This window comes from Ambystoma mexicanum, chromosome 4p (genome assembly GCF_040938575.1).
Source record: "Ambystoma mexicanum isolate Mex_15411 chromosome 4p, UKY_AmexF1_1, whole genome shotgun sequence".
In the NCBI taxonomy this organism is placed as follows: Eukaryota; Metazoa; Chordata; class Amphibia; order Caudata; family Ambystomatidae; genus Ambystoma; species Ambystoma mexicanum.
In genome coordinates this window covers 411,971,368-411,988,744 of record NC_090927.1, presented here as the reverse complement: position 1 = coordinate 411,988,744, position 17,377 = coordinate 411,971,368, and the positions used below count along the sequence as shown (strand labels likewise).

The following is a 17,377-nucleotide window of genomic DNA, read 5'->3' as shown; positions in this document are numbered from 1 at the left end:
ACCATGCTGGGTCACTCGGCATTTCAAAGACCACGAGTGGATCCTTGACTGACGGGGCCTCTTTAGTTGGAAATTCAGTAATCGGAGTCTCCAAGTGTAGCTCCAGCGAGACGCATTTGCTTGTCTCGCTTACCAAACTTAGCAGACTAGGAGGCTTAGCCGTGTTCAGGCTTCCCTCCGTCTGTGGAGTATGCAGGCTTGCATCTCCCTGGGTCGTGGCAGCCACTTATATGGTTTTTTCCGGACCAGATGAGACCTGTATGATTGTTACTTCTGGGTCATCCCACCTGCCTGGTGGGTCTGTGGATGGACTTTCTTCCACATCTGTCATAGATACTGAGGGTGATCCCTTTTCCTGGGTTTTTAACAAGAAGGCAAGGCGGCTTTGTTTCAAAGGCAGTAAACCTTTGTTAGAGCCTCCCCTGGCTGGTGACAGGTCCTCGGCAAGAGCCGGATAGGAGGCTGTGCGCTGTCTTACCTGATGTCTGGTTTTCATTCTTTCTGCTGCCCCCATGTCCGAGGTGTCACTTTTGAGACGGCCCATCGTCGTGCAGCTCCTCTCTGGGTATTAAATGCAAATGTGCAGGAATATAGCTAGCAGAATCCTTTCAGTTCCGCACCCGGTAACGTGGAATGTGTGGATCAAAGACCTGTGGCCCGCAGTCTCCACTTTATGATGTTTGGTGCAAACTTTTACACGTAAAGCTGTATTAGCAGTACAACAGCGTTATATTTCTTGCCAATCCGCCAAACAGCCTAACAGCACCAGCCCTTCTGCCACCAGGGCTTACGCCGCAAGGGTGGTTAGGCAGTCTCTAAGTACTGCTGTTGGGTCACGTGAGCAGTCACGTGATCGCTGGTGACTCCGCCTCCTCCAGGAAGCGAACGGCTTGTAGGTGAGAGTTTCTGTCAGCTCGCACTGCACAACAGTTCCAATATAGCTGGATGCAGCTGGTAACTGGATGCAGACTTCTGTGTCTCCAAAATGAAAGGCTCCTTCTCAGCAGAGCACACATTCTATCTTGGAATACACATGGTCATAAGAGTTTTCTTGATGAGGAGATGTGTGTTATTTTTTCAAGATATGATTGTGTATGACACGTGGCTATGTAGTACGCCGGTTATAGATGGTTTCATGATGTTGGTGCACAAAAAGGGCCTCTGGGTAGACCCTATGGAGACATTCTAACGGCGGTTAAAAGCATTCAAGGCCGCTCTACTAAGAAATCACTTCCCTCATCAGATTCAGTGTTATCAACTATTATTGTGGACACACAGACTGGGAATCATAGTTTGCTGTTGTTGGTAAATGTTTATTTTAATACACTTAGGGCGGATATAGAAATATTTATGAGCGGAATTGAGAATTAATTAATTGATTGGTCATGTAATGGTGATAAACAACCAATAGTTATTGTGGGCGACTTTAACAGTCTATGTCCTAATATCAATCCTGAAACGATAGGCTGAAAAGATGATTTGGCCATACCATTCGATTTGCTTAAGATCAGTCGTGCTAAAAAGCATCTGAATGTTGTGACTTGGTCCCACTTCCTTGCAAGGTGGGGTTTTCATCAAGTAAATTCTTTGTTTCCAGGAGTGAATGTAATACCTACTTGGTTTGGATTGGCCTCAAAATCTACACTTGACTAGATTTATATGGCAAATATGGACATGTCCAACGTAAAGTCATTTACTGTGACTAGAACAAGTAGAAGTGATCACGCAATGTTAACAACTTTATTTACTACTTAACATAAGGTTGTGAGCTCGTCAGCATATAAATGTTCAGGTTTAATTACTAATGCTCTAGGTAATAGAGTTTCCCAGTTTGCAAATAATAATAAAAAGGTACATACTATGCTGGTAAAATGGTGGAACAATATAGATAAGAAGAAAGATTTGGTATGTGCTCCTACTGAGTTCTCAAACACATTAAGGATGTTGAAAGATCAAATACAAATGTCATCTGGTTGGAAGAAACCAAACGTTTGTTGAGGAAAAGAAATATGCTATAAAAAGATCAGTTTAAAGAAACAACAACTTTGAAAGGAAGTGAAATTAGCTATTAAATCTTCTAAAAATTGGCAGCTGCAGAATAAGCTTACATGCGCTCTCAAGAACACGTTTAAGTCATGTATCAAATATCATAGATTGTTGAGTTATATTAGTGGTAATCAAGAACTATTGAAACATGTAATTGAGAGTAACACCAAGCCTTTGTGGTGGAAGCTTAATCTAAAACAAGAGAGCCAAATTAACAAGCAGTCATCATGTGTTTCTGAAAATGTGTGGGCTGATCACTTTTCCTCTAAATTTTGGGTGCAAAATAAAAGTAAATTAGGTGGCATTGACCTGTATCCTCGTGGAGCACTAAGTTGGAGTTAGAAGTTTGACAGAGCCAAAATTGAGAATATCATTAAGAAATAAAAAAATTCGAGAGCATTTGGACCAGATGGTCTGATGAAGTCTTTTTCGAAAAAGAATCCAATTTTGTGGTCACTTTGAACACTCAAAAAGAGAGAAACCTCACACTGAATCCTAGACTCTCTGGTGACAGTATCTGAGAGCGCAATGGCAACATTAAAACAGTGTAAGAAAGGAAGAAAGCTCACGCTGCATTCTGGTACCTGGAGTGAAGGTGCACAAGAATACAGCAGTCAAAACTGAACCATGGTCAAAAGAGAGAAGCCTCCCACGGATCCCTGGAACATGTAGTAACAGTGTCCAACAGTGAAACACCCCAAACTGAGAAAAAAAGTCACACATACAACAATGCCACATACCAGTGTCTTAAAGAGCAGGGAAGGGTGTGGACATGGCTGTGCATGTTTTATGGTCTCAATGTTACTTGCTGTGACTGAGAAAAATATTCTCGTTTCCATTTCTGCTGGAGAGTACATCCTATGTTTGGAAAGAAAGGTCTTGGGGTGCAACAAACGCAGGAGTACTTTTTACTATCTTTATCTCATTAGAACAATTTTAAGTCTGAGCTTCCTTTGACTTTCGATAAATGTAAGAAGGCCTTTAAGGTCCGGGACATAGATAAATAGTCTTATATAAATGCCACCACTGGGTATATGATGCAAATGTTTCGCAGCGGGCTAAATGAGATACCACCCCATTTCAAGACCTATTTGTCAGGGATCCCCTTCTCGTAGGGTCTCTTCACTATCTCAGCTTCTCAAAGTGTTTCATTTTATGCCCCTGCACGCTTATATGTTGCATTGGGAGGAAGAATTCCGTGTTACCACAGGAGAACTTACGTGGCACAATGTCTGGAGCAGGGATGCTAAATCCTCCAGATGCATACAACTGAAAGAAGAGAACAGTTACAAGTTACTGATCCAAAAGTACTTCACCCCCTCGCGGCTTCATTAGATGGACCCAACTGTACAGGATTTTTGTTGGAGATGTGACCAAGCCCTATGGGAACCCTTTATCACATTTGGTGGATTTGCACCATAATTCAGCACTACTGGAGGGAGATTGTGGCCCAGATTAAGAGGATCACGGGGTGGACCTTCCTATGGCACCTTTAACGCTGCTCTTGGGTGATGAAGACCCGGAAGAGCGTTACAAATTGACAGCCAATTCAGCCAAGTTACTCACACGCTTCTTGGTCGCCACTAGGGCTGTGTTAACATGAAATTGGACGTCCCCTACTGCACCAGATATTAGGCAGTGGTGGGCTAAATTGTGGTTCATAGCGACTACGTGTAAAATTGAGGCCACTTTGAAAGGAGAAATGTCCCAGTTTCTGACTGAGTGGGAACCCTTCATCCAGTTTGTGGCTCGAAAAGACAATCCTGCCCTCCATCACAAGCCACACAACAGGATGCCATTTATATTGTTATGTTAGCAGTATGTTAGTGCCTTCTTTCTTTCCCCAGTGCTGGTTTAATTATGCTTACATAGGATTTGTTGTTTCTTTCCTTTTCTTTAACCGTGCCATAGCGGATGACTGTTTGTATGGTTGCATATTGTGTTCAACTTGATTATCAATGTCTCTTTTGATATCTACTGAGGACGTTTTGTACGTGGTTGATGCCTCCGATGTATGTTACTCAGTGAACTATTTGAGCCTGCAGAATTATGTACTGTTTGATGCATTTATTGTTTTTGCAATAAAATTTGAATGATAAAAAAGAACAATTAGCTGTTTTCAGACAAATTTAATTAATAGACCTTTTGAAAAAAAAGTTTTAAAATAATATGCTGTCATATAAAACTTACTTGCATTCTGGCTTTTCACACCAATCCTGGTCTCTATGGTTTTGCTCATTCCAGGGAACTATTATCAACTCATCAGATTCAGAACTGCAGGAAAAAAAGAGACAGGTGATCAGCTGAGGAACAAATAATCCACTGAAAAGTGCCATTTTGAAGGTAAATATTAGTTAAGAAAATGTCTTTTTCCCCAACTCACTGGAACTAATACAAATGTGTGTATTCATTCCCCTACAGGAATGTTAAGATGGATTTCCAGAATACACCCTGGGGTTGGATTTTTGGAGGCCAACCTATTATGGTGAAGGGAGGCCGACCTAATATTTTGAAGAGGAAAGACGCTGAAGTCCAGCGAACGAAATGAAGGTAGGTAGCAGAGCTGCAAGGCTTACTACTCAGGAGGGGTGTAAGAGTGGACTACGAGACGCACACATCACTAATTCAAGGTAGACAGAGATGAACAAAAATATACAATTATTTATTAGGCCTTTAAGATACACACAAATCAATGAAACCAAGTAAGCATTATCACACAACTATTATCAAATACAAATACAGATCCACAGTTGGAACCCCTACACTTTACCTAAAAGACAAATAACTATTTAGCATAAGCAAGACTTTAAAGTTAGTCATTCCTTATTAGCCATAGTTGTTTCTTCCCTATTGGTTCCTGGCGAATGCATCCTTCACCAGGTATCTTGCTCTCAGTATTTTCACAAGGAAATGACTCCTGCAGTTCACAACACCAAAGGGAATGACTCTTCCGATGGCCTTTTCTCAGGCTTAATTTGCAATTCACAACGCGAGGGGGAATGACTCCCTTCCCCTGTTCTTTTCTCAGGCCTACTTTGCAGTTCACAATGCCAAGAGGTAGGACTCCCTTGCCCTGGCCTTTTCTCAGGTTTGGTTTAATTTTGATTTGATTATGAGGAATTTATAAAGCGCACCAGTCGGAATAAACCATATTCGTGCGCAGATGACAACTAAAATTAACATTGATCAACCGGAAGGACGAATTAACGTTGCAGTTCTAACAGTCCCTTTTCTCCTTTAGTTAAATAGGAACATTTTCAATTTCTTCCTAAATAACTCAAGGGTGTCACACATTCTGATTTCTAAATGGAGTTTATTCTAGACTCCCGGGCCCCATGCTCCGAAGCTTCGATCTCCTCTCTATACAAACTTTGTTCGTGGGCTACAAATTAGACATTTGTCCTCTGATCGTAGATTCTTTTTGTTTACACAGTTCACAACTGCCAAAGGGATCTCAGATCTTCCTCTCCCTCTCTTTGGCTCAGCCCACTTGGTTCACTCTCCTGTCAAGCATTGCCATGAGGAAGACATCTCATTTATGTGGAGTCCCCAAACCTAGTCTCTCTTGCTCCTTAGTTTGACCAACTTGTCTCCCTCTCTTGCCAAGTACAGTCACAAGGAAGATACCTCATTTTTTAATGTGATCCCAGACCTTGCTTTCCAAGCCCCCACTGGTATCTAGCCCTTTACCTTTGTGGGCCTCTGGATGCCTTACCGATCCTTCTTGGGGGCGTGCGGTCGTTGAACATGCATTGCAGGTGTTTGTCTGCCTGTCGGCTCTGGTCCTGCGCTTCTCGTTCCCGGTACCGGCTTTGCCCTTCCAGTGCTGCCCCAGGTATGCTCCATGCCACCAGGTTCCTCATTCCTCCGAGACTGGAGGGATTTCTTCTTCTCTGTGTCTCCTTCGAAACTCCAGGACTGGGCGGTCCTGCTTCTTCGGCTGTTGGTGTGGCTGTGGTTCTCTCCAATGCAGTTCCTCTGATTTACCAGACAGTTCTGTAAGTTCTTTGTCAGTTTTTATCTTAACCTCCCAGTCCCGCCTCTGCAGAAAGCTAGAATGGCGATTACCATTCCACCAGGTATTCTTCATGGCTTCATGCCTCATCTTCGTCTCAGTTAGAGTCACATAGGTTTTACTTGGGTAATCTGTCCTCTTCCTCATCTCAGTAGAGGTCGGTGCTATGGCCCTATACACATACATGTAACGTGGAGGATAAGGGGTATGAGGATGTATGGGAGATAGGTATAGGGTAGGAATACTGTGTTTCCCTTGGATAGTCGTCCTTGTCCCTAGAGGGCGAGTCTCTCCTCATGAGATCATTCTGCTGAATATCACCAGCAGTGGTACTACCGGGTAGGGGCCTCACCTCCCTGGCCTTATGGAAGGTGCTCCCCCTCGGGGAGAAGTGACGACATCCAAGAGGATTTCCCACAGTAGGTAGTTCTTGGCAACTACTTTGAGCAGTTCATACACTTCAGAATTGGGGCTCCTTAATTTCTCTGTCGTGTCGTTAACACCTTGCTTTCCCCTTTGAGGTTATTCTTCTCTCGCTCTTTATTTATCACAATTGATGCTTCTTCTCTATACAATGCCTACTCTTTTCCCTGTCTGGGCCATGTGGAAATAGCATAGAAGTTATGCTACATGTGAGACGCAGAATATCATTTATGTTATAAAGTGTCCATGCGGTTTATACTACATAGGACAATCACGCAGAACCACAAAACTAAGCTGGAACAAACACAGGTTGTGTATTCGCAACCACAATGTTATCTCAGCAGTTGCCAGACATTGGGATGAAAAGAAACATAATGTGGCACAAATCAGGTTTATCATCTTGGAAGCCGTGAGTAAAACACATGCATATGAGAACCTCCAGAAGAAACTTGATCAAAGAGAGACCACTTGGATAGACAGGATGAGTACTCTAACACCAAAATGACTTAATGAAAATGAAGAGATTAAATACATGCGTTTCCTGTGAACTGTGAACTTGTGTACAGAGAAATGTAGGAATAATTAATCATGAACACTTTTCAGAACAGAACTGATCATGTAAATCTGAAGACACACAGAAACAGGGGTTGAGCAGATAACTTGGCCTGAAATGGGAGAATTAGATGCAATTGATTTGTTGAATGCATTGGTGGTAATTTGTAACGACCTAATGAAATTAATTGTATGTATGTAGATAGATACATCTAAAAAAAAAAAAAATCTTTCTGCCGCCCATGTTAATGTTAATCTTGTGTTTATTTCATGCTGCTAGCTATGAATGCTACGTTAATTACGTTAAACTGCACCAAGATACTTATGATTATAATGAAATGAGCTTTATGCACAAAGATACATCTACAAAAACAATCTTTCTGTCGCCCTTGTTAGTGTTAATTTCATGTTTATTTCATACTGCTAACTATGAATGCTATGAAAACAACTTTAAGTTGTAACGAGATTCTTATAATTATGACCCGCCAGTCCGATGGCAGCGCCATCACACCTAGGTAAACAGAATACGTTATACGCATGTGTTTGAAACATAACTTCACTTCAGTGTTCCCATTTTACATTTTCGCAATAGCGGTTTCTGACCGGATCTTTAAATTATGCTATTGTAGCACTGAGTGTATACATGGTTGCCATGGGGATCGTCCCGCCCTCCCGTGACTTGGGGGGTGGGACATAAGGCGTACGTGCTGCTGCTCCTTGGAGCACGACGCCATCCATGTTCCCATGGCAAGCAATAAATACAATCCACAGCCGCGCGTTCTCGCGCTTAACCTTTTTTGCACGTCAAGATTGAATGCAAAGGTAAGAAAAATAAGAAGCTATACACTACATAATTATATTAACTACATGATCATGGCAGTAAAGGGACAAATGATCCCAGAAAGGTACGATTCCTGAAAGTATTGTGTTACATTTGGAGACACTTTGTATGCCACCTTAATTACTAAGTGGTGATTGTGACTCTTTTTCCTTTTGGGGTAATCTGGCGGTTTTCTCGTAATTGGGTCGTTTTGGTATATATGATATTACAATTTCCTGATATTTGGTTGAATTATGATATGTTTTGTTCAAATATATTTGTCTGCAAAGGTCTTTATAGCCCTGAAGATGGTGTGTTACACACCGAAATGCATTGGTTCTGTTATGTTTTGATATTGAGAGACCTTTTTGCCTAAATGACAACCTGAAATGAAAAGACAGGAATGTGAATAAACAGTTCCTGGATTTTATACAGGAATTCTCGCTTATTTTTGGAATAACCTAACACAGACTCCGAAAGTATTTTTAAGTAAAAGATAAGATGGAAATTGAATAATATATGAGAAAAAACGAACATAAATTGCATAACTTGTTTTGCTCGTATTTAGCCAACTGAGAGCGCCAGATATAATGTGATGATTCCATCCCATTTTTTCTTGTTTGTAGTGATTTTTAGATCTGTGCATCATTGGATCCTGTTATTTGGCAGAACCAGGTTAAAATAAGGATCAATTAAAGAATTTGAAGCATCAAGAAAAGGTGGTGCCTACCGCTACTTCGCCTTCTAGATTTTGAATCCTGTGAATCCCCCACTAAAATCGAGCCTAGAGTCTCCTCCCAGGTGGCCAGATAAGGGCATACGCTTCCTGATCCTAAACCTGGGGGTGGTGTACTGCAGGAGGATCCCCTGGGTGGAGACAGGACCCAGGATAGTGGGGAGGATTCACAGGGTGAGATATGAACAACCACAAGAGGGTTACAACTTCTTTCACAAGTATACAGTACACATTGACAATGTTTCACTCAGATTCTTTTTCCCCAAGCAATGCAAATAATATTTCTCTCCCCCTTGATGATTTCTATAAGGAGGGCTTCTATTCTGCCATCTTGGGTTGCCTATAATTATCCTTCTTTAGCTTAGGCAATGCATGTTACTTTGATAAATGAGCTTCCTTTCTGTGAATCACATTCACTTTGTTTGAATATTGTTCCCTTTTGGCTTTGACAATGGTGGTCACAAGATTTCGGCTCACTCAGGTTAAATACTGCCCCATTTGGCTTTGAGAATGATGGTTACAATATTTATTTTCACTCTGTGTTTTAAGATAAGAGTTGTGTCCAAATTGCCTTAATTCATTAGTTCGATATTCAAAACTTTCCTTCTGAGCCAACGGTCGGTGCCAAAGTGCCCTGGGGTCACCAACCAAGGCCAACAGACCGGTCTTTCCGTGTGTCTCTGCTGCAACCGCTGCTCCTGTTTCTTCTTTCCTCAGGGAAATGCAGGCATCTGACAGCTCCAGTAACGTTTCCTTTGCTCGCGTTTCCTGTAGTTGGAGCTGCTTATGCTCCACCAGCCCGCCGGTGAACGCCCCACACCGGAGCAGCATGCAGGACTAGGAGAGCTTGTCTCTCCCTCAGCACAGCTAGTTTCCGTACTGCTTCCCGCTGCGCGCAATCTGCATCTTACAGGACTCCCGAGCTCTGCCACAACTTCGACACAGCAACCCGCTTCCAAAACAGCAGCGTCTCCTACTTCGTCTTCATGCTTCTGCTGCTTCTCTCATATGGCCCGCACCTGAAGGGCCTCTAAATGTTTACAGGACCCACTCAGTTGTGAGTCATTACAACCACTAGACAGCATATTACAGTTCTGTAACTCTAAGATCCTCTTCCTCATATCAGTACTTAAAGCATTATGGGATTTGGAGTCCATAATGTTCATATTCTTTTAAGAGTTATTCAATTTACTTTGGTTTAGTGGTTTATAAGATATATTTTGGGGAAGTTCTCAAAGGAATTAATTGTTGTTTCTTGCTTTCACGATTCAAACATACTGTAGAATTATGACAATTGGAAGTGGTATTAATTCCCTGACTTTTACATATTTCATTTCCCCGTTTACCATAGGGGTTTTCTCTCTTTATGACTTGGGGAAATCTGGGAGAGGAAGCCTTACTATGATAACAAGCCATCAGAAATTCAGGCATTAGGGAACCCTGACCCTCACAAAAGGCTAAATACTGCATTTCCACGGACAGATTCCTCACATTCCCATGATGTCGTTCTCCTCCCATGCGATCCACCCATCTAATACCACCTGAGGGTCAGGATCAGGTAGCGACTATCTCTCCAAAGCCACATGGGAGGAGACTTTAGGCTGGGATTCTGTGAGGATTCATCACATATAGGAGTCCTATCCCTTAGCTTTTGTCGTAAATTCCTATTTCAGAGGGGAGTATTTTTATCCCAGAAGGGGTTCCATTTAAATTCTTCAAAATAATGGATCATTAATAGTGTTAAACTACAATAAAGATTTGCCTTTATGGCATTTAATGGCCGTGCCTAGCATGTCCAACAAAGAACACAGTGGAGCCTTCATATCCTTTATGTGTATTAATCCTCGTTTGATTCACACATGCACAGATAGCGAGATTAACACTTGTTCCAACTGTTTTGCTTCAACAGGTATACTTTGCCACAAGCCCAGCAATTTCCTCTAGATGACACCTTCCAGTTTATTCAGCCATCCATTATCATCATTATAGCTAATCTCCATGCAATAGACTGGCCAGAAGGCTCCGTTTATAAGCTAGTAATATACCCATCAGACTATACCCTGTTGTCTTCAGGGCACATTTTTTGATCATTGGCATTAATGAAAGCGCCTTCCGGCGATTACTTTTTATCAGTTCACAGTTAATTCTGCTGGTCGAAATCTCATACCCTAGGTAAGTATGTAAACTGGCTTGCTCTATTAGGCTAACCAGAGTATCTAATGGTTGTAGCTTTCTTTTCTTATACCAAAATACATCATTTTTGTTTTATTAAAATAATCTGCAAGCCATTTTCTTTAATATAGTGACATAACTTCCCTGTGTTTCTCAAAAGGCCAATGTATAAGTGATCAGAAATAATTACGTCATCGGCATAAGCGAGCCAATGTATACAAGTGCAATCAATTTTAGGAGGGTAGCTATTAATGTGCAAATCGGTGAGGTAAAGGTTGCATTGGAGCAAGAACACATCTCTGCTTTAACTTTTAAATGTAGTTATTTCATTAGTAAAGTTACCCATGCTACTCAATCTCATCTGTACCCTAGTATCCGTATCTAATTGTATCAAGAAAGACAACCGTCCCTCTGGGATTCTCCACTTCCTTAACTTAGCCCACAGCGCATTACGGTCTATACTATCAAATGCTGCTTCAAAGTCGATGAACAGGGCACATAAAAGGCATTTTCTGACGTGTTCTAGCATTCTTAATCAGAGTATTTAGAGTCAATATATTAAGTATTGTTTCTGACTCGGCACGAAAACCGGTCTGGAATGTATTAAATAAATTCCCCTTATCTACCCAACCTTGAATTTCTTTAGTAAAAAGGATACAAATACCTAGCTAGTGTGATGAATCCTGAGATGTCGTCACTTCTCCCCGAGGGGCAGCCCCTTCCAATGAGGCCAGAGACGTGAGGCTGCTACCCAATAGTCTGCCGGGGGTGGTACTCAACAGGAGTATCTAATGGGGAGAGACTCCGCCTCTGGGGAGCAGGGACAACATCTCAGGTGAACACGGTAAAACACCACTCACCCTCCACCCACCTCCTATCCCTTCAGTCACCCCTCTTTATCACACATTTCTAATTGTATGTGTGAAGTTGAAAGTCCAACACTACTGGGACGAGGAAGAGTAGGAAGGACTTAATGAAGACTTCACAAGAATATACTGGTATGAAGAAGAGGCATGGAGACATGAGGATCACTCTTGAAAACCGAGAGCAAAAGTCTAGTCTCAAGAAATGGAACAAACCTTGAACAAGCTTAAAAACCGAAGAAGGACTGCCAATGGAGAGAACCCATGATGCTGCCTCTCCTTAGCGGAAACCAAGAACTGAAGTGGACCAAAGCAGAGGGTCCAGAAAGCCGTCGAATCAATGACTTGCATGGTGGTGGCGGGCTAGAGAGAGTTTGGCAGAGGGAGCAGAGAGGAGGCACCCAAGAACCAGGTTGGGAAGCCTCTGAGAGTGGAGCAGCTGCCAGATGCGGGAAGGGAGAGTCCAGAGAGAGGACGATGCTGGTGGGATCAAGAAGGGAACCCCATCTGGGTCAGAGAGAGAAAAACTGCCATTCGCTCCAGCCACTGAATGGGAAAGCCGGAAGAACGGGAGACAGCAGGAGAAGTGAGCAACGCCAGCGAGACGCCTGCTCCAGTCCCAGAGAAGACGGGAGAGGTACTGTGAATCCCAACAAGGTAATCAGAGACACAGGTTCACCGGTAGGGACACTGGGCTAGTAAAAGGGTGTCTGCTTAGCCCCTGGTTTAATACCAGTGATATGAACATTGTATATGGGGTTGTGGACCCAAACAGTCAAGAGGACAGTGCATGCATCCAATGAAATGTTTGTGTTAGTGGGGAAGCCGTAAGCATTGACCACCAAGGAAGAAGTGTCGAGGACCCCTGTTAATGAAAGAGGAGCAGTATAAGTCCTCTTCTTCGTTGCAGTGCCTGGCAGGACTGCGAACCAGGTCTGTACGAACCAAACGTTAAAGGAACATGGGTCTGGGTCCCAGACCTGAAAGTAAGGCCAGGGGAAGGGAGACATTCCCCCTGGTGTTGTGAACTGTGAAAACAAAGCCAAGGAAGGCCCGGAGAAGGGAGCCATTCCCCCTGGAGCAAAGAAATAGTGAACTTTCTGATGCAGTGTTTTAATGGATCAGCAATCCTTTGTTTTTAAAGTATTAAAATCAAAGGAAGGGAGTCATTGCCCCTGGTGAGGAACTTGCCAACAGAACTGTGCCCTACAGTCCGGTAGGAGGGAGTCATTTTCCTGGATCAAGAACATTGGTGCAACCTTTAGTTCAGTAGCAGGTGTAAGGGAAAGAGACAGGGACATTTTCACACAGGACTGTGGACTATTTAAGTTAAAAAGACATCCCAACAGACCCATTAGTAATTTAGGTGAGGCAGGGAAATCCCTCATAGATATAGGGAAAGATAGCTCTTCATTTTATACTGAATAAACGTCTAAAGCGATCACTGTGCCACCTGTGTAGAAATCTCCTCCTTCTGGGCTAGTAATCTGTAATTCATAGGATTGAGTCGAGCATCCATATCAGGAAAGCATTCCTCCACGAGTCCGGTATCGATGCTTCCATCCTATTCTGGTTAAACAATTCAACCAAAACTTCCGCACATTTCTTAGAAGCCTTCTTTAAATGAGGAGTCCACCAGGGCCAGGGCTATAGATTTTTTAAATGTATGTATGACCTCCAGAATGCTCTCTTATTGTCATTAACTTACCATCTTTGTTACTAATGTGTAGCTTTCTTTCTACCTCACAATTGTAGTTTTTCTTTATATACCTTATTTGTTGTCTCAATGCCATCTTGGCATCGCATATTTCCCAGTTGCATACCCCTCATGATTCTTCTTGTCCATGTGGGTGTAGCATTCCCCAGTTGGCGAAAAAACAGGCAGATGTTAATTTAGTAATCAGATTCAGAAACATATGTTTCAGTTGTTTTATGTAATAATTATTGTGTCCAGGAATGGATTTAGTCATTGCATTTAGGTTTTCCAGAGTCCAGTAACTTCCATTTGCTCCACTATTCACATTAACATCTTCTAATATCAATGCTTGTTTGTTTGCCCATTCCTCAGACAGAGTTGGTGTAATCAAAGCACGGTCAATAAAATCGCTAAGCTCAGAAGTTAAAGGTTAATGAAACATTTGTTGAATTTATGTTCATAAAAAAAGAATCCAAAGTTGCCATTTTATTACCAGATCTCCATGTGTAATTTTCCGGTTGCTCGCCTTGCAGTCAACCATTCAACATGAGTTCTCACTCTTGTAAAAACCTAAGCCAGATCTTCCCCTGTTTGTTATCTGTATTTGATCATGGCATTCAATGCCTGACTATTTTTACACACCTCATGTTTATCAACAGAGTGGGCATTAAAATCACCCCCCATAATTACATTCTCCTTTCCATTTGCATCATACCTGCTCATATAGGTTAGTTTGTATGCGTTCAATCTCCAGGCCACGCAGAGCGTCATACACATTTAAAAGCAACAGCTTCTTATGTACGTCATTTTCATTAAGTTCAACATTTACTGCAATTATATTTGGATTGTGCGCAGCAATTATTATCTCAGTAGTGGGTAGATGGGTATGATCTCCAATTATTAAGCCTCCATAGAGTGTCCAATATAACCCTTTTTAGCTGGTTTTTGATATTTTATAACCGTCCATTAATAACGGCGTAGTTAGTCAGCTTTCTTGGATCATGAATATGTCAGAATAAGCTAGTAATTTATGCCCCCACTGCTGCTCATAAAATGCCTAGGACATAGAGTGTTGCAAGTGGCAAGTGTACATGGCATCTGTCGGAATAGTCTGCGAAAAAAACTAGGTAGCAAGTTCAGTCAACATGCACATCTTGCTTCTTGTTACAATATCTAGATCTAACATGCTTACTTAATACTTCCTCCCCTCCTTCATAGTTGTATAAGCTATAGCTGTCATCCTTCGTGATGTTAGTCACTTAAATCCTGTCTAGAAGGTATTTGTTCAGATAAAAGCCTAACTTTAAAAAGTTCTGCACATTTATTGACTAAATCACTGGAAACACAATGCGCTCGAGCAGTCGGGATAGGTGCTGATTCCATAAATTCCATAAATTCAAAGTACTCTATGCCATGCGCAGTTAAGACCCTTAGAGGTGGAATAAGCAATAACAATTTCAATATATGCAAGAGATTGAGCAACACGTTATTCCTATTTGGAAATGAATTAAAGAATGTAAAAGAGGTGCTGTTCATTACTGCAGTACCACGAGGATTGTGAATCAGTGTAGTATATAGCGCATTATCTTCCACGTACAAGCATGCACGATGCTCCAGTGTTGAACATAAATGATCATCTTGACTTAGGCTCTCGTCCAGAGTTGAGTTATCTGCTGCCAGATCTTACTTATCTTAGGTTATATTTGCTACCGCTTCATGTTTTAATACCCAGTTTGTTAAGTGCCCTTTGAGCTTATATCTCATCTTTTTTTGTCTTCTGCACACTTTACGCGTTATATATATGTGCTTGTTATTATCAACCACACCATAAACAATTAGGGGCTCTTGTGAAACAACCTCAATAATTATGGATTCCCTAGTGTTCCTTATTAGCTGGTCAGTATCATTCTGGTGCAAGGAGTTATCGGGCACAGGACGCTTGTGTGTTCACTGGTACTAAATTACTAGAGCGTAGGAGGTACATTTCTCAATAGAGTGTTGCCAGTTATATGTAATTTCTAATCTGCGTAAAATGCTAGTTTGTTCGCAGATGTCCTCATGCAGCTTATTGCACAATTTGAGCAGTACTTTCATAGCAAACTGTTAGGTTTCTAAAGGAGATGTCGTCATTGATATGTTGGTAATAGATGAGCCAAGGATCGTCTCGCCCATAGATACATTAAATAGATCTGGAGTAGCTGTTAAGCTAATAGTTAGAATACTGCCACCCGAGTGTTGCTGCAAAAATACTATGTTCTCCTGATGTATTTCTATTTGTATTTATTGTGTTTATATAGCGCTTTAATCCAAAGCGCTTTACATTATAACAAGTTACAGTAGAAGCAATTTACAAGACATGAATCAAAACAATAAAACAGTAGGTAGAGCAATTAACCTGTGAGGGCAAGTAAAGGAAGGAGGGGGATAAGAAAGGGAAGGAGGAGGGAGACAGAAAGGGCATTAGGGTGAGGATGTAAGGAGGGAAAGGTAAGGGTAAGGGAAAGGAGTGGGTAGGGAAGGTGAGTAGGGGAAGATATGAGGGAGGAGAGAGAGAAGTGAGAGTGGAGTAAGGGTATCAGGGCAGGGGATGCAGAAGGAGAGATTTCAAGGAAGTACGGAAGGAGGAAAAGGTGGTGATGGAGCAGATAGAGAGAGGGAGGGAGTTCCAGTGCAGGGGGGCTAGGAGCTGAAAGGAGCGGAAACAGGAAGAGGCACATGGGGAAGGGGGGACGGTGAGAAGAGATCAGTGGATCAAAGGAAGTGGGAAGGGATGTAGAAAGAAAGGAGAGAAGAGAGATAAGGGGGGGGCGAGGTCATGAAGAGATTTAAAGACGAGACAGAGGAAATGAAATTTAAGTTGGGAGTGAAAGGGAAACCAACCAGGGTAAGAAAGCGAGGCGGAATGATGTTGTCAGGAGCAAGGAGACACGAGTACGGATGGCCGAGTGGTAGAGGGATTTGAGAGGGGCAAGATGAGATGCAGGGAGTCCAAAGAGGATAGAGGAGCAATAGAAGAGGCGAGAGAAGATGAGGGAGGAGATTAAAAGTTTAGTGGCATGGAAGGTGAGAGATGAGCAAATTTTACAAATGTTGAAGAGGTGGTAGCGACAGGCGCGAGAGGTAAGAGAAATGTGGCGGAAAAAGGAGAGGGAGGAGTCAAAGTGAATGCCTAGGTTGCAATCATGGGAAGAGATAAGGAGATTAGAGGGGGGGAAGTGGATAAACGGTGGAGGAGAGGGAGGGGGAAGAGTGTTGGAGGGAAAGAATAAGATTTCAGTCCTATCAGTGTTGAGGGAATGGAACCGGGATGACATCCAATTTTTAATGGCAGTAAGACAGAAAGAGCGTTCAAGGTGAAGGTCATCGGAGAAGGAAAGGAAGAGTTGGGGGTCATCAGCATAGAAATGGTGAGAGATACTGAAGGAAAAGATGATGGGGGCAAGAAAAGAGGTGTAAAGAGAGAATAGGAAAGGGCCAAGAACCGAACCTTGGAGTACGCCGTAATCCAAGGGGAGAGTGGATGAGGTACGACCGCCCCAGGAGACAGCAAAAGAGCGGGAGGAGAGGTAGGAGGAGAGCCAGTTGAGAACGGAGCCTTTGAAACCAAAGGAAGAAAGAGTGTTGAGAAGTAAGAGGTGATCGACCGTGTCGAAGGCAGCAGAGAGGTCGAGGAGGATGAGGACAGAGGATAACTTACAGTATCGAGCAGAGAAGAGGTAATTGAGAACATAAGTGAGAGCAGTTTCAGGGGAGTGTTTAGGTCGGAATCCAGATTGAGAGGGAGGAAGGAGGGAAAGGTTAGAAACAAAGGCTGAGAGCTGGGAGTAGGCTAGGCGTTCAAGTAATTTAAAGAGGAATGGGAGTAGGGAGATTGGACGGAAGTTTGAGGCAAGAAGGGGATCGGCAGAGGGTTTCTTCAGAATAGGTATAATAGTAGCATGCTTGAATGCAGAGGGGAAGGTAGCTGAGGAGAGACATATGTTGAAGAAGGAGGTTAAGTAAGGAATGAGAATAGAGTAGATCTTCGGGATAATGGGGGTGGGGAGAGGGGCAC

General features: G+C 42.5%; 1 protein-coding gene across 3 annotated transcripts in view; it reads right to left on the bottom strand.

The window, feature by feature from the left end:
• The window catches only part of NBAS (NBAS subunit of NRZ tethering complex), a 3,456,930-nt gene that overhangs the window by 2,439,515 nt on the left and 1,000,038 nt on the right, over window positions 1–17,377 (bottom strand). For all 3 annotated transcript variants that reach the window (XM_069605942.1, XM_069605943.1, XM_069605944.1), the window contains exon 22: window positions 4,237–4,320. In XM_069605942.1, coding sequence (XP_069462043.1) covers window positions 4,237–4,320 — 84 coding nt within the window. The remainder of the gene's footprint in view (window positions 1–4,236; window positions 4,321–17,377) is intronic.